Source organism: Chiloscyllium plagiosum, unplaced genomic scaffold (genome assembly GCF_037043375.1).
Source record: "Chiloscyllium plagiosum isolate Xiang-an unplaced genomic scaffold, Cpla_swu_hap1 HiC_scaffold_6, whole genome shotgun sequence".
NCBI lineage: Eukaryota > Metazoa > Chordata > Chondrichthyes > Orectolobiformes > Hemiscylliidae > Chiloscyllium > Chiloscyllium plagiosum.
This window is the reverse complement of record NW_028270144.1, coordinates 75,628,880-75,656,578: the sequence shown is the minus strand read 5'-3', so window position 1 is coordinate 75,656,578 and position 27,699 is coordinate 75,628,880. Positions and strand designations below refer to the sequence as shown.

At 41.0% G+C, this 27,699-nt stretch overlaps 1 protein-coding gene across 1 annotated transcript in view; it reads right to left on the bottom strand.

The window, feature by feature from the left end:
• Positions 1–884: 884 nt before the first annotated feature.
• ecrg4a (ECRG4 augurin precursor a) overlaps positions 885–27,699 on the bottom strand; it is a 38,612-nt gene continuing 11,797 nt past the window's right edge. Inside the window, exons 2-5 of the mRNA XM_043692767.2 lie at positions 18,209–18,303; positions 15,321–15,368; positions 9,580–9,731; positions 885–1,326 (exon numbers count right to left, since the gene is read on the bottom strand). Of these exons, the coding sequence (XP_043548702.1) occupies positions 1,159–1,326; positions 9,580–9,731; positions 15,321–15,368; positions 18,209–18,278 (438 nt within the window). The 5' untranslated portion in view covers positions 18,279–18,303 and the 3' untranslated portion in view covers positions 885–1,158. The remainder of the gene's footprint in view (positions 1,327–9,579; positions 9,732–15,320; positions 15,369–18,208; positions 18,304–27,699) is intronic.

Sequence of the window (27,699 nt, the reverse complement as noted above, 5' to 3'; positions counted from 1 at the left end):
GTTGTATGTCTCTATGACTCAATGGCTATGTTTGGAGGTTTAGAAGGGAACTTACAAGTAGTTGTGTTCACATGCATCTGCAGCTTTTTTCCTTCTAAGTGGTAGATCATGGATTTGGAAGGTGCAATAGAAGATGAGCTGCTGCTGCTATAATATATTAAGGTGGAGAGAGTGAATGTTGAAGGTGATGGATGAAATACCAAGCAAGCTGGCTGCTTTTCCATAGTTAGTATGAAGTTTCTTGAATGTTCTTGGAGTCGTAATTATCCAAGTGGAATTTGTTCCATCACCCTCCTAACTTGTGTCTTTTAGAAAAGTTTTGGGAGTCAAAGTGGTAGTTACTCACCATAGAATTACTAAACTCTAATCTCTTGTAATCACTGAGCTGACTGATGCAGCTCAGTTTCTGATCAATAGTAAACTCTAGGATATTGGTGGTCATGGTTTCAGTGATGCTGATGTCATTTATTGTTGAAAGGTGATGGTTTGAGTCTTTCTTGTTGCAGAAGGGCAGATAAGTAGTAAACAAAATTTATGTCATACAAAGCCAGGCCCAAGTCTGGATGCTGTCTAGACTTTTACTGCATATGGACACGGACTGCTTCAGTATCTGAGTTGTTGCAACGAGTGCTGAAATTTGTGTAATCGGTGAACAACCTCACTCCTAACCTTACGATGGAGAGAAGGCCATTGATGAAACAGATGAAAATAGTTGGGCTGAAGAAACTACCCTAAAGAATTCTTGCAGAGATATTCTGATGAATGACCTCCACCTACTATAATTATTTTCCATTATAAGAGAATTGACTCTAATAAGAGAAGAATTTCCCCTCCTACATAATGGAATAGCTATCCAAACTTAATTGACAAAATATGCAACAAGATAACACTTCTTGAAACGTTTATTGAGAGTGTTGAAAGCTAGTTGAGAGAGTAAAGTAAATACATTTCAGAAACTCTACATTCTGATTCAAGGGGTTACTCAGCAAATTATAGAAATAAAGAAGCTACATTCTAAATGATGCACATTAGGTTGTTCTGTATAGTGACAACATTGAATTTAGAAGTCTGAAATCTCTTGGTCAAGAAAAATAATACATAACATGCCTACCGGGAGATAAAGCGAAACAACATAACACTTTTTCATTACATGTTGCTTTAATAGTCATCATAGTTAACATCAGCACCAATGCGTATAGATTGGGAATAATAAGGGCCAGTTGGAGAATTGTCATCATAATGGTAATGAATGTAATACCGGGCACGGTCATCACCACCTGCGCCTTGATGCACACCCAGCCAGTATGCAGCGGCATCTTCAAATTGCTGTGGGGTATTAGCAAAAAACAATTAATGCTTCACAATTAATATTTCAATCTCTGATCATTTCACATTGGCAAATGAAAGGACAAATCATTGCAACTTGCTAAGCTTTAAAATATGGAAGAAAAGATTGTTAATTCTTGAATATAGCAGTTCAAATCAAGATGATAGAAGACAACATAACCCAGTGCTCATTCTTAATGGCATAAATAACATCTGCTGGCAATGCCACCCTCAACGTATTTGTCAATTCAAGTAATCTTGTTTTTGGAAGTTATCTTAGGAGGGGTAATCCAAGATGGAGGACGGGAAAAATTTCTGGCTGTAAGAGCTGCTCCTTTTTTTTTGAGGTATTTTAGTTGTTGGAGGTGATTTCCTTGAATTCCAGGAGCAGCAATTACTATTTTATAGGCTGTTGCATTGTTTTGGAACTTTGGAAAAAAAAAGTCAAAACAACAGTAGATTAAAAGGGAGAAGGGTAGACAAAGGAAGCACATGGTGAGGACAGGGCAGGAGAGACAGAGAGAGAGAAAACCTGCACAGTTACCGCCTTTGCTGTTTGAATTTGTGTATCGCTGGACATCGGAGTGCATCTGGGAAAATTAACAAACAGTTGAAATTCACAACTAACCTTGGAGGAACTGTTGGGCGAAGTTCACAGCCCAGAATCAGATAAGTTAATTGTTGTTTTAAGTCTGTTCAAGAGAACGGTTGCAGTAGTGAGTATAGTGGATTCTTTCTTGATTATATATTTTTGGAGATAAGCCTCTTGATTAAACTTAAAATATAAGCCATAGCTATGAATTTAACCTGGGGCAGTGTTTGTAGAGGAATAAGAGGGTGTTATTTTCTGGGTCTGTAGATTGTGAAGAAGCAAAAATGGCCTTTGCAGTGGTATGTACTTCTTGTCAGATGTGAGAGTTTAAGGGTTACTGCAGATTATATCTGCCATAAATGCTGTTGAATACAAATCTTATCAGATCGAATGGATCGGTTGGAGAGACAAATAGAAGCGATGAGGAATTTGCAACAGCTACAGTATGTGATGGATGGCAGTTATAGAAAGGGGGGGAAAGTCTCAGATACAGTCACATTGATGGGTTAACTCCAGGAAGGGTAAGAGAGGTAGGCAGCTAGAGCAAGAGTCTTTTGTGGATATACCCATTTCAAACAGGTATGCTGTTTTGGAAAATGTAGGGGGTGATGGATTCTCAGGGGAAGTAGCACGAACAGCCAAGTTTCTAGTATTGAGACTGGCCTTAATGTAACAAGGGGTACATCGGCTTCCAAGAGATCAATTGTGTTAGGGGATTCTGTAGTCCGAGGTACAGACAGACGTTTCTGTGGCCAGCAGAGAAAAAGCAGAATGGTGTGTTGTTTCCCTGGTGCCAGGATCAAGGATGTCTCAGAGAGGGTGCAGAATGTTCTCACAGGGGAGAGGGGCCAGCAGGAGGTCATTGTCCACATTGGAACCAACGATATTGGAAGGGAAAAGATTGAGACTCTGAAGGGAGATTACAGAGAGTTAAGTAGAATTTTAAAAAGGAGATCCTCAAGGGTAGTAATATCTGAATTACTCCCAGTGCTACGAGCTAGTGAGGCCAGGAATAGGAGGATAGAGCAGATGAATGCATGGCTGAGGAGCTGGTGTATGTGAGAAGGATTCACATTTTTGGATCATTGGAATCTCTTTTGGGGTAGAAGTGACCTGTACAAGAAAGACGGATTGCACCCCCCTAAATTGGAAGGGGACTAATATACTGGTAGGGAAATTTGCTAGAACTGCTTGGGAGGATTTAAACTAGTAAGGTGGGGGGGGGGGGTGGGACCCAGGGAGATAGTGAGGAAAGAGATCGATCTGAGACGGGTACAGCTGAGAACAGAAGTGAGTCAAACAGTCAGGGCAGGCAGGGACAAGGTAGGACTAATAAATTAAACTGCATTTATTTCAATGCAAGAGGCCTAATAGGGAAAGCAGATGAACTCAGGGCATGGTTAGGAACATGGGACTGGGATATCATAGCAATTACGGAAACATGGCTCAGGATGGGCAGGACTGGCAGCTTAATGTTCCAGGATACAAATGAAGGATAGAAGGGGAGGCAAAAGAGGAGGGGGAGTGGCATTTTTGATAAGGGATAGCATTACAGCTGTGCTAAGGGAGGATATTCCCGGAAATACATTCAGGGAGGTTATTTGGGTGGAACTGAGAAATAAGAAAGGGATGATCACCTTATTGGGATTGTAATATAGACCCCCCCAATAGTCAGAGGAAATTGAGAAACAAACTTGTAAGGAGATCTCAGCTATCTGTAAGAATAATAGGGTGGTTATGGTAGGGATTTTAACTTTCCAAACATCAACTGGGACTGCCATAGTGTTAAAGGTTTAGATGGAGAGGAATTTCTTAAGTGTGTACAAGACAATTTTCTGATTCAGTATGTGGATGTACCTACTAGAGAAGGTGCAAAACTTGACCTACTCTTGGGAAATAAGGCAGAACAGGTGACTGAGGTGTCAGTGGGGGAGCACTTTGGGGCCAGCGACCATAATTCTATTCATTTTAAAATAGTGATGGAAAAGGATAGACCAGATCTAAAAGTTGAAGTTCTAAATTGGAGAAAAGCCAATTTTGATGGTATTAGGCGAGAACTTTCAAAAGCTGATTGGAGGCAGATGTTCGCAGGTAAAGGGACCGCTGGAAAATGGGAAGCCTTCAGAAATGAGATAACAAGAATCCAGTGAATGTATATTCCTGTCAGGGTGAAAGGGAAGGCTGGTAACTATAGGGAATGCTGGATGACTAAAGAAATTGAGGGTTTGGTTAAGAAAAAGAAGGAAGCATATGTCAGGTACAGACAGGATAGATTAAGTGAATCCTTAGAAGAGTATAAAGAAAGTAGGAGTATACTTAAAAGGGAAATCAGGAGGGCAAAACAGGGACATGAGATAGCTTTGGCAAATAGAATTAAGGAGAATCCAAAGGGGTTTTACAAATATATTAAGGACAAAAGAATAACTAGGGAGAAAATAGGGCCCCTCAAAGATCAGCAAGGCGGCCTTTGTGTGGAGCCACAGAAAATGGGGGGGGATACTAAATGAATATTTTGCATCAGTATTTACTGTGGAAAAGGATATGGAAGATATAGACTGTAGGGAAATAGATGGTGACATCTTGCAAAATGTCCAGATTACAGAGGAGGAAGTGCTGGATGTCTTGAAACGGTTAAAGGTGGAGAAATCCCCAGGACCTGATCAGGTGTACCCGAGAACTCTGTGGGAAGCTAGAGAAGTGATTGCTGGGCCTCTTGCTGAGATATTTGTATCATCGATAGTCACAGGTGAGATGCCGGAAGACTGGAGGTTGGCAAACGTGGTGCCACTGTTTAAGGGTGGTAAGGACAAGCCAGGGAACTATCGACCAGTGAGCCTGACCTCGGTGGTGGGCAAGTTGTTGGAGGGAATCCAGAGGGACAGGATGTGCATGTATTTGGAAAGGCAAGGACTGATTCGGGATAGTCAACATGGCTTTGTACATGAGAAATCATGTCTCACAGACTTGATTAACTTTTTTGATGAAGTAACAAAGAGGATTGATGAGGGCAGAGCAGTAGATGTGATGTATATGGACTTCAGTAAGGCGTTCGACAAGGTTCCTCATGGGAGACCGATTAGCAAGGTTAGATCTCATGGAATACAGGGAGAACTAGCCATTTGGATACAGAACTGGCTCAAAGGTAGAAGACAGAGGGTGGTGGTGAAGGGTTGTTTTTCAGATTGGAGGCCTGTGACCAGTGGAGTGCCACAAAGAGCGGTGCTGGGCCCTCTACTTTTTGTCATTTACATAAATGATTTGGATGAGAGCATAAGAGGTGCAGTTAGTATGTTTGCAGATGACACCAAAATTGGAGGTGTAGTGGACAGTGAAGAGAGTTACCTCAGATTACAACAGGATCTGGACCAGATGGGCCAATGGGCTGAGAAATGGCAGATGGCGTTTAATTCAGATAAATGCAAGGTGCTGCATTTTGGGAAAGCAAATCTTAGAAGGACTTATACGCTTAATGGTAAGGTCCGAGGGAGTGTTGCTGAACAAAGAGACCTTGGAGTGCAGGTTCATAGCTCCTTGAAACTGGAGTCGCAGGTCGATAGGATAGTGAAGGCATTTGGTATGCTTTCCTTTATTGGTCAGAGTATTGAGTACAGGAGTTGGGAGGTCATGTTGCGGCTGTACAGGACATTGGTTAGGCCACTGTTGGAATATTGCGTGCAATTCTGGTCTCCTTCCTATCGGAAAGATGTTGTGAAACTTGAAAGGGTTCAGAAAAGATATACAAGGCTGTTGCCAGGTTTGGAGGATCTGAGCTACAGGGAGAGGCTGAACAGGCTGGGGCTGTTTTCCCTGGAGCGTCGGAGGCTGAGGGGTGACCTTATAGAGGTTTACAAAATTATGAGGGCATGGGTAGGATAAATAGGCAAAGTCTTTTCCCTGGGGTTGGGGAGTCCAGAACAGAGGGCATAGGTTTAGGGTGAGAGGGGAAAGATATAAAAGAGACCTAAGGGGCAACATTTTCATGCAGAGAGTGGTATGTGTACGGAATGAGCTGCCAGAGGAAGTGGTGGAGGCTGGTACAATTGCAACATTTAAGAAGCATTTGAATGGGCATATGAATAGGAAGGGTTTGGAGGGATATGGGCCGGGTGCTGGCAGTTGGGACTAGATTGGGTTGGGATATCTGGTCGGCATGGACGGGTTGGACTGAAGGGTCTGTTTCCATGCTGTACATCTCTATGACTGTCAAGAACAGCTCTACCACCTGTACTTTATCACTTACTAATACCGTACCAAATCCTTATTGTCTCTCTTTTAAAATAATCTGTTCACAATCCCCCAGCCTCTAGTTACAGCTCATCTGGAAAATTGCACTTATTCTCAAACATCCCCAGCATCTTCCCTTATTCTTGGGGTTGCTACAAAATTTAATGATTTGACCAAAAAATGCGTAGTCTCCAATTTACCTTTCTGATGGAATCAAGTTAACAGAAAACACTGCCCAGGTTCTTGTGTTTAACAAGAACTACTGTGCTTTTTTAAATAAATTCTAATCACAAGTAAACAGCAATTAACTGGCAACATGTGGCTTTACTAGTCAAAACTTAACAGCTCCCACAGCCCACTTAAAAATCCATCTATACACATGTACAGACAAAAAATCTTGTGGGTGTGGAAGTTCAAATTTCCACGTAATCATCTCAGAAGAACTAAAGTCAAGAGGGTCAATCACAATTTTGCTTTAACAAATTAGATTGCATTTCCATTCATTAATTGACACTTCTCAACAGTCTTTGAGTTACTGTTTCACAGTTTTCTACCACCATTAGAGTGATTGACTTTTAATCGTCTGTTTATCCCTTTTGACTGAAAAATGTAACATTGCATTGTTCACATCAAAAGAAGACTGAAAGATTGTAGGCAGAACCTCCACAATTTTCAATCTCATTTCCCTCAAATCCAGGGTGCATTCCATCTGGAGCAAATAACTTTTCTGTTTTGAGGATTGCCAACTTAAGTACCTCCTCATTATCATTTTTTTTTAAAAGAACTCATTGGCAGCAGTGTGTAAGAAATCCAAGAAGCACTGCTGCAACTTGCCAAGGAACTTCCAACAACAGCTTCCAAAACTCTGAGTTTGTACCATCTAGAAAAATTGGACAGCCAATGGCCCTGAACGTTCCCCTTCAAGCAACACACACTCCTGCTTTGGAATGATGGTCTTTGTCTTCCAATAGAAGTGAATCATTGTAGCAATGTACCCTCAAATCTATGCTTTGGGACCATTCAGAAGTCATAGGCACTGTTTGCCCAGAAATCGCCAGGGCAGCGTAAAAGTCCAATGGCCACATTTCCTCTGTCTGAAACCCTCTGAAAAAGTCTACAGCTGAGTTAGAGTTGCAAACTTGAGAGGATTTTGAATCACTTGCTTGAACAGTTACCTATGATCACTTAGAGAATTAAAATATGTTCCAAAATTTCTGAGTAACAATAAAAACTGAACTTACAGCTCAAATTGAGCATCACTACCTTATCAAACAGGCATCACAAAGCATAGCTACAGAAATAAATGTAAAGATCCATAAAGGAATGATTGGTCAGGGACCTGGTTCATAGCGAAGCCAGTTATTATATCGATAGCAATCGGGCAAATTAAGAGCTCAAGCAAACCTAGAGTCATACAGCATGGAAACAGGCCCTTTAGCTCAACTCATTCAAGCTGATCAGGTTTCCTAAACTGGACTAGTCCCTTTTGCCTGCATTTGGCCCACATCCCTATAAACCTTTCCTAACCATGTACCAGTCCAAATACATTCTCCAGGCAAATCAATAGATGATTTAAATGATAATTTCTATTGATGAATGCAGAATTGTGATGGGATTTTAAGTCTGAATTCATAAGATACTGAATTATTGTAGGAATTGCTGATGAGACTTTTTCAGATTTATTAAGGTTCAAAGATGATCTGACTTTAGACAATGCCATTCACATAGCGAGTCAAACATAAGTCCAGAAACACCTCAGATCAATCTTGAGAAAAGGTACAAAACTACTTATGAGAAGCTGGTAGAGTGAGTAACACAGACAACAAACACTATATATGCTTGTCAGCACTGTGAATCAAAAAACCCTCACAGGCTTAGACAGTACCTAGCTATTAAATGTGTTTTTTTGTACCAGTCACTTAGGAAGTCACTTTCAGAAACTGTGCAGAACAGGAACACAGTTTCGGAAGAGAGACACACATCCGCACACAAGAACAATCTATAACCAAAAATCTAAATTTTTCCTACAGGAAATAGATAATCCAGACCTTCGATATCAGATTATCAAAACATTTGTCAATATTTATCTCAAATTTCAAGTGAGACATGGGCAAATGTCACTATATTACCAGATAATGAGCCATGGTTAATAACATACTATCTATCTCAGTACAATATGGTTCTGGAGACACATTACTTAAAATTAAAGGTGTGTCACAAGTAAATCTCCAATTTGGTATCCCTATATAGTAAAAAACATATTTTTATTTCACAATAAAGAAGTGGGAAAGTATGTCTTTACCTTAATCTTGTTCAAATGGCACAAGGAGTTAAACTATAAAAAATTAAGGAACAGCTAGCCAAGAAGGAGCAGGTTGAAGAACAGACTGTAAGAAGATTGCACAGCTCTCCTTCGACCCATAGCAGAGCCCAAACAATAAGCAGAATCCACTGAAATCAGTTAGGCTGATTTAGGAAATTTGTTTCATATTATCAATGAGATGGAAATCTGTGACTACATAAAATTGGTATAAATGTTTTCCACCTCGATCCTAGATTGCATGAGCCTGACTCAGCCAGATTTGAGAGATTAAAAAGCAAAAAGTTAAGTAGCAGCATACCCCGCCTCAGCCTTTAACAAACAGATAGTTTATGTAAATTCAGAATACAACACTGCTCAATGAACAAATATCCATGGCGGATCTAACTCTGATGTTAGATACAGATGTGACTTGGAAGAGACGAGTTCAAGCGGAATATTTTACTTCCTAATCTTTCCAGGAAGAATCTTCATCACTTTGAAACAGATAACGCCAAAACAGTAACAATCCTCACATGACGGAATGGAAGAAGTGAATTTATTGTTCTCAATTGGTCACTGACCATCCGGAAGAGAATCCCAGTCAATGCAAGAATATAAGAAATAGGAACAGGAGTAGGCTATTTGGCTTCTCAAGCCTGCCCGGCTATTCAACAAGATCATGGCCAACATGTCCCATGTCTCAACTCCTCATTAGTGCCAGCTCATCAATGCTGTCAACTCCCTGTTATTGCAAAAATCTACTGCCCACCTCTTTAAATGCATCCAGTGATCTAGCCTCCACAACTCTCTAGGATAGAAAATTCCAAACATTTACTACCTTCTGGGAAAAGAAGCTTCTTATCATCACAAGCATCCCCTTATTCAGTAACTATATTCCCTTGTTCAAGATGCTCCCATTAGTGGTAACAGCATCTCAACATCTATCATGTCAAGCCTCCTCAATCTGTTTCAGTAAGATCCTTAATTTTTCATTCTTCTCAACTCTAATGAATTAAGGACTAACTTATTCAGCTGTTCTTGAAAGGGCCGAGAGAGGAGGATATTTTGAACAGGTAGAACTATGCTTTATGCAGAATTTACATCATTTTCTCAAACATTTGTGAAACATACTCACAGCTTCAGAATATCCCATGTTCATAAACTGCTGATACCACTGCTGAACATCATCACGAGATCTGTCCCATATATAGCGTTTTGAACGCTTCAAACTGTTCAAAAACCCTTTAGCCTTGGACTCAGGAACTGAAACAGCCAACTTCTTATCTGCTAAAGATGTCAAAAATAATGAACATATTTTTCAGTCAAGTAAGAACTTGTATCGATGTAGCACGTAAATCACTGAAGATTACTTTAAGCTATGCAGCTTCAGTTCTAGTTCTGTACATGTTATTCTAATTAAATGTCAAATAGGTAACTTGCCAATGGATGAAATACTGGATTCTGGATTAGTGGTGCTGGAAGAGCACAGCAGTTCAGGCAGCATCCAAGGAACAGCGAAATCGACGTTTCGGGCAAAAGCCCTTCATTAGGAATAAAGGCAGTGAGCCTGAAGAGAGATAAGCTAGAGGAGGTTGGGGGTGGGGAGAAAGTAGCATGGAGTACAATGGGTGAGCGGGGGAGGGGATGAAGGTAATAGGTCAGGGAGGAGAGGGTGGAGTGGATAGGTGGAAAAGGAGATAGGCAGGTAGGACAGGTCCGGACAAGTCATGGGGGCAGTGCTGAGCTGGAAGTTTGGAACTAGGGTGAGGTGGGGGAAGGGAGGAAACTGTTGAAGTCCACATTGATGCCCTGGGGTTGAAGTGTTCTGATGCGGAAGATGAGGCGTTCTTCCTCCAGGCTGGTGGTGAGGGAGCGGCGGTGAAGGAGGCCCAGGACCTCCATGTCCTCAGCAGAGTGGGAGGGGGAGTTGAAATGTTGGGCCACGGGGCGGTGTGGTTGATTGGTGCAGGTGTCCCGGAGATGTTCCCTAAAGTGCTCTGCTAGGAGGCGCCCAGTCTCCCCAATGTAGAGGAGACCGCATCGGGAGCAACGGATACAATAAATGATATTAGTGGATGTGCAAGTAAAACTTTGATGGATGTGGAAGGCTCCTTTAGGGCCTTGGATAGAGGTGAGGGAGGAGGTGTGGGCGCAGGTTTTACAGTTCCTGCGGTGGCAGGGGAAGGTGCCAGGATGGGAGGGTGGGTTGTAGGGGGGCGTGGACCTGACCAGGTAGTCATGGAGGGAATGGTCTTTGCGGAAGGTGGAAAGGGGTGGGGAGGGAAATATATCCCTGGTGGTGGGGTCTTTTTGAAGGTGGCGGAAATGTCGGCGGATGATTTGGTTTATACAAAGGTTGGTAGGGTGGAAGGTGAGCACCAGGGGCGTTCTGTCCTTGTTACGGTTGGAGGGGTGGGGTCTGAGGGCGGAGGTGCGGGATGTGGACGAGATGCGTCGGAGGGCATCTTTAACCACGTGGGAAGGGAAATTGCGATCTCTAAAGAAGGAGGCCATCTGGTGTGTTCTGTGATGGAACTAGTCCTCCTGGGAGCAGATATGGCGGAGGCGGAGGAATTGGGAATACAGGATGGCATTTTTGCAAGAGGTAGGGTGGGAAGAGGTGTAATCCAGGTAGCTGTGGGAGTCGGTGGGTTTGTAAAAAATGTCAGTGTCAAGTCGGTCGTCATTAATGGAGATGGAGAGGTCCAGGAAGGGGAGGGAGGTGTCAGAGATGGTCCAGGTAAATTTAAGGTCAGGGTGGAATGTGTTGGTGAAGTTGATGAATTGATCAACCTCCTCGTGGGAGCACGAGGTGGCACCAATGCAGTCATCAATATAGTGGAGGAAGAGGTGGGGAGTGGTGCCGGGTAATTACGGAAGATCAACTGCTCTATGTAGCCAACAAAGAGACAGGCATAGTTGGGGCCCATACGTGTGCCCATGGCTACCCCTTTGGTCTGGAGGAGGTGGGAGGATTCAAAGGAGAAATTCTTAAGGGTGAGGACCAGTTCGGCCAAACGAATGAGTGTGTCGGTGGAAGGGTACTGTTGGGGATGTCTGGAGATTGTTTTTACCTCAATGGATGAAATACATTGAATGACATGCGATTTCTGCACTTATCTTTTGATTTGAGTGTATGTATCACATAGGAATTATCCATTTCGGTGCAAGTTCATTTTTAATGAGGTAAGAAGTTCTAAATACTACCAAACAATCTCTCTGGCACTAAAAATAATGGTTGGCAAGTGCAAGAGTATGATTCCTTCAGTTGACTTGTAGACAATCTTGTGTTTTTTGATAGTTGGGCTATGAAGAACTTCCCGAATGAAAGACCCTAAAAAGGTTTATGGGCAAGTTCATTTGCCAATGATCACCCAAAGAACTGTCTAATCTGGGACTATGTTACTGGATAGAAAGGTTCAAAACAGAAACAAGCCTTTCGGCCCACCACAGCTATGCTGACCATGATGCCATTCTAAACTAATACCTGCCTATACATGAACCACGTCCCTCTTCTCCCTTAAATAAAAACCAAAAGAATTGTGAATGCTGTAAATCAGAAACAAAAACAGAAATTGCCGGTAAAGCTCAGTAGGTATAGCAGCATCTGTGAAGAGAAATCAAAGTTAATATTTGGGCCGAGTAATCCTTCCTCAGAACTCCTCTATTCACTGCCTTTTACTGATTGAATGTTATGAACGATAACAACAAGATCATTGAAGTATATTTTCTGATATTAGCATATTAAATATATGGTAGTAGCAAAATCAAGTTATTTTTTAAAAATACAATTGTGCTGCACTCTAATATATATCTTATTATAAAGCAAATGACAAGTACAGTTATCCATTTTAACCCTGAACTGAATCTTACCACATTTTTACCATATCATGAAGGGTGTCTGTTTGCAGTGGCCAGTGAGTTTTCTCACACAATCACCTTAGTAACTACCTACTCTGTCCCAATGTTAGCCAATTCTCCCACTCACCATCGCTGGCAGTTCATGCCATTGCTGGGTCCTGGAATAGACAGGCATTTTTGGCAAATTTGAAAGGCCATAATGTAGCCAAACAAGCACTGGCATTCTAGAGATGCCCTGCATGGTGGCACATAGTTTGGTGTGTACAATGGCAGACGAGAGGATATTGATGCCCTGCTTTTCAGACAATGACATTGAGGACCTTGTGGACTGGGTGGTGCAGGGGAGGGTTATCCTCTTCCCATAGGAGCACAGGAGGAGACCACACCATCAGAGGCTGCCATCTTATTCTAAGGTTACCACCCGATCAGTGCAGTGGTTTGGAGGAAAAACCAGCAGAGCTGGAGGAATGTCAGTGACCTTCTCCTCTCTGCCAGGTAAGTGCCACCATCTTCTGAGTTACTGCACACACTCACTCTGTTTTTGCACCTCTCATCAAGACTGATGCTCTACCACTATCCATGTTGCATGCAACACCTTCCCTCACTCATGCTAACTGACCTCAACATCTGGAGACAGACTGTGGGGCCTACTCACTCACTTGGGACACCGCGCCATCTTTCACCTCACTGATGCCAGCACTAACAGCTCTGCCAACCATCATCATCTCACAAAACCCCTTCCTTCCTCTAATCACACGAGGGGTCAAAAGGGTCAGGATGTGTGATGAGGTGCGTGACCTTTGGCTCCTCAGCCCCAACAAGGTGAGGATCTTGTACCTCATCAGCGAGGACCGGAACAGTTTCTATGGAGATGCAGAGACACCTGTGTCCCAGCAATCAAGAAAGAATAATTTTTGGTTGTAGTGAGACTCTCACAGTAGCCATTAGTATTTTTCACCCTTGTTCATAATTTGTTCTGTTGTGTTTTGCAGTTTGCAGCAATGTGTCCATGGTCAAGAGGATCACCCAGCAAAGTCATCCCTGCTCCATAATCAGAGGAAGACAACATAGATGCCTCAAAGGAAACACCAGCAATGACTAACACAGGACTTCTGGAACAGCCACAGTAATGTGAGCACCTTAGCAGCCCCCATGGACAGGTAAGCAACTGCCACGGACAGCCTAGTGCAGCATCCTCAGAGTCTGCAGCACATGGGCATAAACTCCATCACATATCCATTGGTCCCAAGCACCAAAAGCATGATGACAGGGGGGTGATGCACCTTGACCTCACACTGGGTGACTGTTCCTCACAAAGAGGTAGGACAATGCTAGTAGGCATTCAGCCAGAGGAGGAACCAGCTACAAGCCCCACAAGGCTGTTCCTTTAACAAGGTTACGTTGTCCTTGTTTTTTTTTCTCTGAGGGGTCATAAATGCAGAGTTGCCAAGAGGCCTAGGTTTGAAGGGTTTTGGGCCAATTTGATTGTAGCTAATAGATATTGCCTCAGGCAAAAAATCTTTCAAGTTTAAAAAAAAACACTTGTACAATAAAAGGGGAGTGGCCAGTTCTCCCAGTTCAGCTTTTCTCTGGTTTGGTTTGGTTTGATTTTAGCAAGCAGTCAGCTGAGAAGCTGCTGGACCCAAAGAAGCAGGTCCATGCTGACCCTTCCTCTCTGAGATCTCTCCTATAAGACCCGGTGTTTGATTTTACCTTTTTCGCCAAGGAGTATTTGTGATGATTGTTGCAAGGATTTCGAATAGCATCATTAAGTTGGAATAGTCTGTTGGGATTTCGAATAGATTAAGTTATTCTATATTCAGTTCTATATTGTTTGTGCTTCATTCGGTAGTCTTGCAAATAAATATTGTTCTATTTAAAACTAAATAGTTGGGCCAACTGCCTCACTCCTGGAAAATCCACTTTACATCGGCTTAAAACAACTAGCAAAGTTTGGAGAGGGTCTGGCCACAACAGATGTCATCTCTCAGCACAATTGCAGAGGTGTCTGGGCTATTTCACATTCATAAACATTGCTACTGCATCACAGGCAACAGTGGAGTTCAGCCATTAACCTGCAGGACATGGTCAGGAGAGCTTGGGCCAAGGATTTGGTGTGTACATAGTCAGCTAATGCCAATGTGTCTTTCACCTTCACTGTACGGGGGCGTGTTTACTGGTGTTGCCCTTTTTAAAGTCCTCACACCCACAAGCCGCTACCCAACAGATGCAGCACTTACCCCATCCACTCCAGATGTGGTTGCAGCCATTTTTATTTCTGCTGCACACTTGTAAATTACAGGATGACAAAAGGCAACAGCGGCTGTTGCTCAAATTCTGTGGTGCAGGCTGTGCCTCACCATGTAAGTGAACACCTATAAATCAACACCCTCTGATAGCTCTCCCCATCAAGACTATTGGAGTTGCACCTCTTCAAGTCCCCATCTAACTTGTGTATCAGAATGTGCATTCTGCCCACCATCTGCCCTCCAACCTCGGGCATATGAGGTGATTATGCCAAGTCTTGTCATTCATTATCATCGACCAGATGGCACAGTGTTGCCCATCAACAAAGAAGAATCTAAATTTATAATTTTGATTGTATTGTGGATAATATTTCTTACTGATTTTAAAGCTTCTTTTTGTCCTTCTTCCTTAGGCCGTTGAGTTCTATGGGTCATCTCTGGACAAAAATATATGTAAAGTTGCATGTTCTAGTTTTTTTTAAAAAGTGGTTTGCCTCTGGAAACATCTGCAGCAGCACTTAGCTTCCTTTTCACCAGCTTGTGGGACAACCAAAAGTGAATTCTATATCTATTTCCAGGCCCATGCAATGATGAAGTGGTTAACTTTAAAAATATCTGAACTACTTTACCTATCCCGCACGAGCTCAGACAGTGATTAGGACATTCATTCTCTCAGCTCCTCAACAACAGTTTCAATTGTCCCATCTGAAAAAATTGATTGTTTTTTGTCTTCATATTACAACATAAAAACCAAGACGACTTTCCTTACCATTTCTTTTCTCAATCATCTTGCGCAATTTGTTCCCACTCAACCCATCTGAAAAAGGAAACACATTTAAGAGACCTAAGAGCCATGGACTGAAATTAATTGTTTTAAAAATGACAATTATGGACCTAAAATGGCTACCCTAATTATCTGACCATAAGTTGAGACAACTCCAGTGGATCCATGTGGAAAATAACGAAAATAACGCTGAAATTACCATTTTATATGAAGAAATTGAAACCAGACAAAAGAATCAGCATCAAGAATCTGTCATCTCCTGTTTTTTTATATATTCATATTTTTATTTCACATATTTGGAGATGAAACTCTTGCCTTCCAGTCAGCCAGCTTGGAAAGACAATGTAGCCAGGCTTGGACTTGCGCAAATCAAACATATTTCAGCAGTTATTTTTGAGCCGTAGAATAGAGAGGGAATGATGCATTTGTGACAAAAGCTGAAACTGTGTCTCTCCCTATTTGCCACACAGTTTCTGAATTTCACACCTGGTGAGAAAGCAATCTGGGGAAACAATTAAGGACTGAAAGATATTTAGAAACCTCACCATGCTGAGGATACCAGTCTGCAGTTAAACAGTCGTGCTCGCAGATTAAAGACCCAACACCTTAAGAATCCTAAGAAATTTCAAATTGTGTAGTCTTTAGCCTTTCTGTCTTTATGGGACATTCTCTCCTTTTTAAAGCGCGTCTGTATTTAATTATCAGAGTTATGAGATAACAAAATACTTTACTCTTTCACTCAAGAAACAGCAAAGCAAAATCTCCATCCTCGCAAGACAATTAAAATTGAAGAAAAAAAAAACAAGCCAGCCCAGGGTGTTCTCAGAATGCTTTCCTATAAAGTACGTGACAGTTTAGAAGTTACTTAATTAGGATAATTGTATTAGGCTTTTGTAATTTTGAGAAATCAAAGTGTTGTATGTTTCCCAGGAAAATGTAGGCCAACACCGGAAAGAGTAGACAGTATCAATAACTCATCCATAAGCAAGAAAGGTCATCAATACGAAACAAGTTTCTTAACCCAATTAAGGCCCAGGAACTTAAGACATCTACATTCTCCTTCCTTAATTGAGCAAGGATTGAGCAAGAGGGGAGGTGATAGCTCAGTGATATTATTGCTGGGACTGTTAATCCAGAGACTCAGATAATGTTCTGGGAATCAGGGTTTGATGGTGGAATTTAAATCCAATGAAAAATAAAACAGGAATTAAAAGTCTAATGATGACCATGAATCCATTATCGACTGTCAGAAGAAAATCCATTTGGTTCATTAATGTTCTTTAGTGAAGGAAACTGCCATCCTTACTTGGTTGGGCCTACTTGTGGCTCCAGACCCACAGCAATGTGGTTGACTCCCAACTGCCCTCTGGGCAATCAGGGATAGGCAATAAATGCTGACTAGCCAGCGATGCCCTAATCCCATCAATGAATAAAGGAAGAAACCTTAATGCTTTCCTTCTGCAATTAGAAGCCATGAATGCAAGCTGAGTAAAGTATGACAAAACAACATGCTGTGGGCAGCACAGTGGATCACTAGTTAGCACTGCTGCTTCACAGAACCAGGGACCTGGGTTCAATTCCAACCACGCATGGCTGTGTGGAGTTGTACATTCTTCCTGTTTCTGCTAGGCGCTTCTGTTTCCTTCCACAGTCTAAAGATGAGCAGGTTAAGTGGATTGATCATGGTAAAGGTGGGGTTATAGGGGTAGAATGGGGGGGGGCGGGTATCTGTTAGGAGAGGGAGTTATTGTTTCAGGTTCATTTTAGGTTTGTTTTTCAAGTTACATCAAGATGTCTGGAAGTTGCTTTATATGTCTCTTTAGGTGGCTTTTCAACTTTGAAATAGAGATGAAGGTTAATAGGTCGCAACATTTTAGATGGAAGAAATAACTTGTTGCCTAGGGTTGCAGGACCAGAACAATCCAGAATGTCAATGAGGGTGTGGCTGTGTTAAAGATTGGAGGCTGAAGTGTTTAGCTATCCAGTGTACTCTCGAAACATTAGCTCATTTTCTCTCCATGGACGCTGCCTGACCCACTGTGATCGCCAACATTTTTTGTTTTCAGTTCAGCTTCCAGCATCTGCAGTAATTTGCTCTGACTGGAAACTGAGTTTGAAATACATGTGTTTGCTCTGAAGTTAAAGTAACAGTGAGATTGTGTTAGGTATTCTGGGGAGAGATATGAGCTGAAGAAAAGTAGCTTCTAATAGATGCAAAAAAGGTTGCCGAAAAGGAAATTGGTTACAGCCACGACAACCTGAGTGTGAGGCCTTAATGTGAAGATAATGATGACTTGCTGAAGTTTGACTGATGGTAAAGATATTGTTGGGATAACACAATACTGGGGATTTGATTTTCTTTTTGCTGTGGTTTGCAATGATATCTTTCCAAACTTTTGTCCAGTGTAATGTATTTATTGTGCTTGCCCTTGCTTAAAAAAAATGCGTCATCCATTTTGTGTTAAAGATACTGTGGCAGCCTCTGCTAAATGTGGTCAGTAACCAACTTCCATGGTTCCAAAACAAATCAAAGTTAGATCTATCAAGACAGGTTTCATTTTGGGATCTGACTGGTTCAGAATCAACAATCAGCTAGGATCATAACAATGCCTGCAAAATAAATAAATAACAGTACAGTACAAATATGATATGACTCTCAAAATGATGAATTTAAAATACTCTACACAGTATTAACTTGAATTTAAGCTTGGTTGACTTTTCTCCTCATTGTAGAGATATGTAAATATTATATTGTGCATTAATTCATTCCAAATGCTTGAATCTATTCAGTGCAAAACAAAATACTATACAAATTAAGTGTATGAAAAAGTTGAAATTCCGTGGAAACATCTCATTGAAATTCTTTTGCCTACCTGGGAGTGTTAAAATCACCAGGAGCACAGAAATAATCACAAGAGAAAATCGGAAGAACTGGAGAGACATCGTTTCAAATGAACATTCACGATTGCTAAAAGAGAAGAGAATAATAATGAGACACGGCGATTACTGATCCAGTTAGCCTTGTCTAGAAAACTGTTTAAACAATACCTGTGATAAGCCTTAATATAAACTTCCACCACAACAGAAAATACTTTGCTATGCCGTATAATAACATAGAAGATAGGAGAAGGAGTAGGCCATTTGACCCCTTGAGCCTGCTCCACTATTCAAAGTAAACTTGCTGTAATTACACAGCAGAATGCAATTAAAAAAATACATAATCATTTCGAAGAACTATATAGATTTGTGTTGATTTCCTTAGCAGAGACCTATGAATAAACAAAGATTAAAATTTTGTGGGACAAATTTCAATTGTTACACTTACAATGTCATGGTTAACATTGAACAAAGATTCATGATAGTATAGGTAATATCATTCTTAAGCAATTCCTTGTTATCAGAAATGCCCTCCTTCCACTGTGGCTTGATCAGTTCCAAGATGGCTAAAAGTTCAAAGTGTGACCTTCAGATTTGGCCACATGTCAGATAGGTAGTGACTGATGAGTTGGGTAAGTAGGTTTAGATCAGACTAGATTCCCTACAGTGTGGAAACAGTCCCTTCAGCCTAACCAGTCCACACCGACCCTCCAAAGAGTTACCCACCCAGACCCATTTCCCTCTGACTAATTGACCTAACACTATGGGGCAATTTAGCATGACCAATTCACCTGATCTACACATCTTTGGACTGTGGGAGGAAACCCACACATACACTGGGAGAAAGTGCAAACTCCACACAGACAGTCACCCGAGGCTGGAATCAAACCTGGTACCCTGGTGCTGTGAGGCAGCAGTGCTAACCACTGAGCCACTGTGGTTGTTGTGGTAAGTTATTTACAAGTTAATCCCAGGAGCTTTGAAGTACAGGTCAACTCTTGTCTATTGAGCCAACAGTGGGAGAATCAACTCCAGAAATTATTCTGAGGGAGTGCCCTAACTTGACGAGGGTTCATCAGATATTTATACATTGTAAGTCATGTAGACTGTACATTACTCAAATTCTGAAATGGTCTGTTTTAGAGAAACACTTTGTTGTTCACACTTTCCAAACATGGCAAGGTGTCTGTTTACCCCAGGTCTCACCATTCCCTATCTTCTCAGGTGCCTTCCTACCATCTCTCTGAGGCTGGTACTACATTCTTATCTTTGACCAAAACCCATTGCTTTGTCTTTCTTGGCATTTCACGGGGTCATCTTGACATTCCATTTCCAAATAAGGCCTTAGGGTTAATGCTGGTTCAAACACGTTAACTTTTCACAGAAACTGCTGCATTAGCATCTGAGCATATTTATACAGTTAAAGTAATTTTCTTTTTAATCTGACTACTTCCTTGAATTAGAATAAATGGAGATGAATTAGAATAAATGACTATGGTTATGAAGTTAACTAAACTCACTGCCTGATTCTAACCCCGTTTCGAACTTCATGTGGATTTACAGGTTAAGTCATGTCATATCCAAATTGTCCCATAACACATTCCCATCAATGATTTGACTCTACCTCTGCTCATTCCCAAAATCTTTTGACATTTTCATCACATTGTTGAATGACCCTTCTCCACCTTGATTAGTCATGGTGTTACATTCGCCTCCTTCAGGGATGCTTTAAGGACATCCCAAAAGTGTTCCACTTGACTCCTGGGAGTTTCCTGCCCAACTGAGTCCCAAATTGACCAGTTGCTTTGGGACTCTGTAGTCATACAAGTAATGACATGTTGTGTCCAGGGGGGCTGGTTATGAACGAGTAAGTAGCCTGATGCTGAGAAAGTTGGCTTTGGAGGGGAAGCTGCTGTTAGCTTCCCTTTCCTGCCACTGGATTGGAGGATCTTGTCAAGACACTGTTTTTCTTCTCCAGTATTTTGAGGAGACTGTTGTAGATTGTGCAAGGCTCCAAAGCATGGAGGAGCTGCTCCCTGGTAAACCAGGGCCTTGATCTCAGAGAAATGTATGACTTAGGAGCAGGAGTAGGCTACTTATTCCTAGAGCTTGCTTCATCACCTTAGAAGATCATAGCTGATCTGATTACTCCACCCATCTCGAACATCACTTCTCCACTTTGCCTTCAATATATCTGAAGACTCTGGAAGTCTCTTCTTTAAAAGGCTGTGAAAGCAAAGACTCCTGGACCTCTGGAAAAACAGTGTCTTAGAAATGTGACCCTTCTTTTTAAGGAGAGACCCCTAGTTTTACATTCTGCCACAAGAAAAACATCATTTCCACATTGACTATATGAAGATCCCTCAGGATCTTGGGTTCAATCAGTAACCTCTTGTTTTTCTAAATTCCATTGAGTACAGGCCTAGCCTGTCAAACATTTCCACCATTGCAGATATTTGTCTCAAACGTTCTCTGAACTTCCAATGTAATTATATCGTTCCTTAAATAAAGGATACAAATACAACGCACAATACTCTAGGTGTAGCCCCATATAACTGAGGCATAACGCTCCAGATTTTGTTTTCAATTTCCCTCGCAAAGTTGAGATTCATGCACTAAGATACCCAGATCCCACTGCATTTCAGAACTCCATGTTCTCTCAACATTTAGATAATACTCTTCTTTTGTAATCTTCCAAAATAACAATTTCATATTTCCCAAATTATGCTTTTGTTGCCAGATTTTTGCTCAGTCACTTGAATGATTATATCCTTATATAACTTTCTTATCTCCATTTCACAACTTACTGTCGCACCTACATTGTGTCACCAGTAATCATATCTTCAGTCCCTTCATCAAAGTCACTTATACATGTAGACAATCTTTATCCGAAATTCCAAAATCCGAAAAGCTCCGAAATCCGAAGTTTATTTCCTGAAGTTTTTTTTCTCATTAACAAGGTTGTTTGCTGTGCAGTTAACACAACTCCACACCCACTTGACCCACGTCACTCAGATGTGATGTAGTGGCGTGGCCCAGCACTGGCAGATGTCAATTCTGTCTTAACATTCATAGCAATCACAGGGTCTGCTGTTCAGTAACTTTTAAAAAAAATTATGAAAATGCCATTTAATCCTTTATCCGAAAAATTCCAAAATCTGAAAGGCAGCTGGTCCTGAGGATTTCAGATAAAGGATTGTCTTACTTGTATAAAAATTATAAAAATGTAAGGCTCCTGCACTGATCCCAATGACACAGTATTCGATACACCTTGCCAATCAGAAATTTACCCATTTATGCTTATTCCTGTTTCCAGTTTATAGCCAATCATCTGCCCATACTCATATTTTACTCCCTATCCCATGAACATTTATTATCCGCAATAACCTTTGATATCACAACATATCAAAGGCCTCTGGAAATCTATATGCAGAGTATTCATCAGCTCCTTTACCCATAAGACATTACTTCCTTAAAAAGAGAGTTAAATTTGACCTCCTTTACACAACAATGTTGACTCTGGCTGAATGCCTTGAGCTTTTCTAAGTGCCCTGCTATAACTTTAATAGCAGCTTCTAATATCTTCCCTTTGACAGATGTTTGGCTAACTGGTCTGTAGTTTCCTGCTTTCTGTCTTCCTCCCTTTTTGAGTGAAGGAATTGCACTCACAATTTTCCAATCTATTGGAACGTTTCCTGAGTCTAAGGTTTTTTTTTTGGACAATTAAAATCAACACATCAATCACCTTACCAGTCACTTCTTTTGAGATATAGGAGCAGAATTCGGCCATTTGGCCCATCGAGTCTGCTCCATCAAGACACTCTAATAAAGTCCATCAAGACCTTTGCAGCCCACACCTTCAATAATTTACTCGGCCCCAGTTCCCCAGTGATTCTAATTTTCCTCAGTTTCTCCACCCGCCCTTCTCCTTCCTGATTTACAGCTATTTCTGGGGTGTTTCATGTATTCTCTGTAGGGAAGATAGATGCAAAATATCTAGTTCAATTCCTGCTATTCCTTATTTTCCATTAGCTCCCCAGAACATTTTATAGGACTATTGCTGACTTTGTTAATTCTAATTTTAAATACCTATAGAAACTCTTGTTGCTTCTATATTTCTATCCAGCTTTCTTTTGTACTTTAATTTTTCCTTCATTATTAATCTTTTAGTCATGTTTCACTGTTAATGTTCTGTCCAATCTTGGGATTGAGATCCCAGTCCTGTTTTCAGTCAGCCAAAAGCTGAGCTAGTATTTTTGAGGTGATTACAAATTTTGACTAAATCTGCCTTTATCAAAAGAAGGCTCCCTCAGGTAAAAAGGTAAAGTCGCCGTAATCCTATTCTCTCATGAGAAGGAGACAACTGGTGGTTTAACTTGAGGGTCACCATGTCACATGTGAGGGTAAAGATCAAGAGGAGAGACCTTCATGGTAACCCCCACCAATGCAGGAATTGAACCCGTTCTGTTGGTATCACTCTGCATCACAAACCAGCCATCCAGCCATCTGATATGGAAAATGCTTCACATTGTCCAAGATATCACTGTTCATTTTAACAAGTATTGGATGGTAAGGAATGTATTTTGTTGTGATAACTGCTTGCAAGGGATCTTTCATTTTCCAGTTATGTGAAATACGCATTTTCTCACAGGCTTCAGAGAAAGAGCTCACAATTAACCTGGAGCTCAATTTCTTAGCGAACAAATAGTTGCACACACACATACATACAAGAATTATTGCATACTCAAGTTCATTAATAAAGATTTGAGGAATTTGAGCTTTGGTTTGAAGGTGGCATAGGTTGAACAGTTTTGTAAAATATCTCCATACCAGTGAGGAAATGGTTGGATGTGAGGTATAATGCATTCAGCAAGGAAAATATTCAAAGGGGGTTGGTGCAAAGCCAAACCCTCTTTGACTGCAGTTATCCCTGAGAAAGGGTTTGTGGTGGTTCAGTATGGTGAGGATCATGGTTTGCATATCATCTTAGTCAAAGGATGGTGACAGATTTCAGGGCAGCCAAATTTGAGGATAAAAATTGTATAATTCTTCACGATTGACAAAGGTATTATGGTTGGCAATGTTTTGATAAGCATACTTCACAGTTGGGTTGATTAGCTCAATTGCATAACTGACTGATTTGCAATGCAAATAGCATCGGTTCAATTTCCACTGTGGCTGAGAGTAACAGAGACTCTCCTCCTCAACGTCTACCCTTACCTGAGACATAGTCACCCTCGGGTTAGATTGCAGTCAGTCATCTTTCTAATGGGAGCACAGCCCTATAGTCTTCTAGTGACTACCTTAAACTACACAGTACAGATCATGTCTATTGTGCCATGAGATGGATAAAAGCTCTCCTGCAATTCTGGAAAGAATTGCTCTGCTACTAGGTGGTGATAGTTGAGGAGGATCTCTGCAATGATCTCCCTTGTGACTGGAAGTCTCCTGCATAGTTACTATAAGTGGACTGACCCCTTTTTTGAATGTCTTCTGAGGAGCTTCTTAAAAACACACATTAATTTCAGTTTATCCTTGTAAATTCCTTGTAAAATCTTGAATATTATTAGAAATGGGCCTGAATTGAGATCAAAATAACTTGTCTCAGTGCTACCATCAGGAAGCACTGTGCTGCCATCTGTTCATATTTAAACAGAAGTAATTGTTTAAATTAAGTTCCACTTGAGGAATGAATAGAATTAAGTGTGATTTCAGAAAATGCAATCTTAGTTAGAGGCGATGTTTAAAAAAGCACAACCAATTACTGTAATTGCAATCATTATCTTTTAAAGCTTGTTAAAAATGGTGCAAATGTCAAAATAATTGTTTCATGAGTTCCAGATTGCAAAACTTACAGAATCTCAGAATGATCCAATTTCAGCAATTAGACACAATTTTTGCAGCCTGCTTGGAACACTGGTGACAGAATTTTTATTAAGTAGCGATTCCACTTTCCTTTAAAAAGGTTCATTTTTTCAGGTGCCCACAGCTAAAGCATGCTTCAAGAGAATGCTCAATCCAGGGTCCTCATTTGCTTGAAAACTGCAATTAGAAAGAACTTTCCTGTGCGGTCCTACCAGGACAGAAAAGTTATCTTACAACCATACACATAAGTCCGTCATAAAGGCCATGATCTCATTCACTGGTATCTTCAAGTCAGCAAGTCTCTGAAATACTGAAATAATGGAAATTAATGTAAACTGGGGTGAGTTTACAGAATACAAGATACGACAAAGGGGTGAAATGAGATACGCATCAAGAATTCAAGGCGCATGCACTCTAATGTGGAGCTTAATGACTGTAATAGGAAATCTTCCACAAATGCCACAACATTAACTATTCAGTATGTGTGTATAGCCACTATATATCACTACATAATCACTTTCTTCATTAATCTGGAATCAAAAGACTGCATTTTGGATTCTATGTACTGGGAAGAAAGAGGAGAAATGTAGATCTCAAAATCGATTGTTAATGGAGTGTCATGAAGCAGTTGCTACCTGTTTTGAAGCAGTTTCAATTGTAAAGAATGGGTAAGACCAGCAATAACGTGGAAGTTATAATGAAGTTATAAAGTGAATAATGCATTGCATTGTCATGCGATTGGGACAACAGCATGCAGAGATGGCACAGTGGCTAGTACTGTAGCCTCACAGCACCAGGGACCTAGGTTTGATTCTAGCCTCAGCCAACTGCCTGTGTGGAATTTGCACATTCTCCCTGTGTCTGTGTGGGTTTCCCCCGGGTGCTCTGGTTTCCTTCCACCGTCCAAAGATGTGCAGGCCAGGTAAATTGGCCATGCTAAATTGCCCATAGTGTTAAGTACATTAGTCAGAAGGAAATGGGTCTGGATGGGTTACTCTTTGGAGGCTTGGTGTGGATTTATTGAGCCAAATGGCCTGTTTCCACACTGTAAGGAATAAAAATAAGGTAAAAAATAATATTTGTTAGAAGAGTGACTTAAACTTGCACATTACGTGGTTCAGCTTGAACAAGCTTTTGGGAAAGGTTTGGGTCAGTTGCTAAGAATAGTTGATGGGAGTCAAACAGAATAACAGGAAACATTTTGTCCAAATGAAAGAAATGCTGTTTTATCCAGACTTATTATTGGCATAATAGTTAGATAGCAGAAAAAAAAGTGGTAAATTTGAAGGGTTGCTGTCTGAGAATCAGAACTGCATGTTAATATCATGAGGATTTCATCAGCTTTACCAAATGGAATTTACCTGGATGAGTGCAGCTCCAAAAACACTTAAGGAGCTTGACGCCAACCAGAACAGAGTAGCCTGCGTGATTAGCATCCCATCCTGCCATCTTCAACATTCACTCCCTTCACCATTGATGCATACTAGCAGCATCAAGACACCTTCAGCAAGACACAGTGCAGTAACTCAATTCAGCAGCACCTTCCAAATACATGAGGCTCTACTTAAAAGGACAAGGGCAGTCGATACATGGGAATACCTCCACTTGCAAGGTCACCGCTTACCTGTAGCGATGTTCCCTCGTTATTAAATCAAAATCCTGGAGCAGTGTGGGAGTACCCACAGAGTCTGGATTACAATGGTTCATGGCTAGCTCACCACCGCCCTCTCCTGGCAATTCAGGATGGATAATAAAAGCTGGCATGACTAGTGATGCCCACATCCCCTCCAAAATTGAAAACAACTTGCAATAAACACCTCCTTTTCAGATGGTATATCTTTATATGGATCATATTAGCTGATTGTTGAGGTGGCCAATTCTTGGGAGGTAGATTCTACTGGCAAGTGCTTAACTGGAACAATTGAGTATTGTGCGTTGTCAGTTTCCACCATTGGTTTAGAGTCATAGAGATGTACAGCATGGAAACAGACCCTTCAGTCCAACTTGTTCATGCCGACCAGGTATCCCAACCCAATCTAGTCCTACCTGCCAGCATCTTGGTTGTGTTGATGAGCTCCATAACCACTGATCACATTATGGTGCACACCGACTACAGAAGTATTGCCATTTCCCTCTGATTCCCAATTGTGATAAGCAATATCCAGGGACTTCATGTCATGCTTACAAGAAGCAAAGGTGAGCATCTTATCGGTTGCGTGGCTTATGCCACCTCACCATACAGTAATATGTGGCTGCCTTATATCCTGCAAATCCGCCCACACCAGCAAAGTTACCTTTGTTTCATGAGTGCTAACAGACGTGGGAGCTTTACCTCTGAGAGGACTGCTGAGTGATTTTGTTCTGCTGGAATATACACACAATGTACTGTAGACAGTGCAGTTGGAAATTGTTGAGCTTAATTTCTTCATATCTGCATGTTGTCCAGGTTTCACAGCCATACAACTTGTTGAGTATACAGGACTTACACACATTTTAAGGATTCAAATACATGATCAATATGCAGTAAAAAGTAAAGTATAATCAATTGAAATATCACAATTGGGTTACAACTGCAAGTATATCAAAGATTTGTTTCTTGTGATTTGAAAGGAAATACAAATCTTTGAATTACACCATTCTCTGATAAGTAATTAATCTAGGTCATCATTTGAACTTGTTAGATCCTTTTACCCAACCCTCTGTAAAAGGCTCATTAGCCTTTAAGTAATGAACCCAGCTCAGAACCAGTGGGGAGTTATGAGACAGCTATTGAATAAGCTGCAGGAAATGCAGACACAGTCAAGGCTCTGGAAAATATAAATAAAACCCAAACAAACTAGCTACAGTCTGTCTAAAACTAAAGCATCAAAATATAAATGTTTAACAATATTTTGGGTCATGATATTCTCAACTGTCTTATCCCAATGCTCAATTTAAATGGCATCATAATTTCTGTTGAATAGATTATTTGAAACAGAATTTTACAGTCTATTGTCAAATACTTTCACCATATTGACAAATTCTTGTTGTTTCTTCTTGTACTAACTTGGTCCAAACCACATACAAAGTTCTTCCAGTCAGAAATTCTTAACATTGGATATTCATTTGCAGCAGAATGCATAAGTGGAGCTGCTTGTGACTCAAGGTGTACACTTCATTGCTCAGTGACTCTCAGAACTGCTGAACTGTTTTCTGATCTCACTGGATTGTATACATTACCTCAGAATAATCTAATTATCATCCACTGCTTGACAAATCAGAGATGTGGCAGGGTGATAGATCTAAAGCAGCAATGAAGGCTTTCTTTCCTAAAGGGGTCCCAACAATGGTAGCAGTGCATACATGGGAAGGTGGAGTTTAAAAAGTAGGAAAGAGCTGCAGCAAGAATTATAGACACAGACTGCCTCCTGGCTTATGGCATGACCCCAGAAATGGTTTTAGAAGCAATCAGGCCATTCAGAGAGGTCCTCTTCCCTGAGGAAAGCACGATTACAGCAGCCCAACTCACCAAGCAGGTAGAGCTGCAAATAGCTGAGGTGTGGCTACTAGAAACTGGATTCCATGCCATTGAACTGTCACTCATATTGATCAATGTCACTGTGTTGCATTATTCAAAAATTCA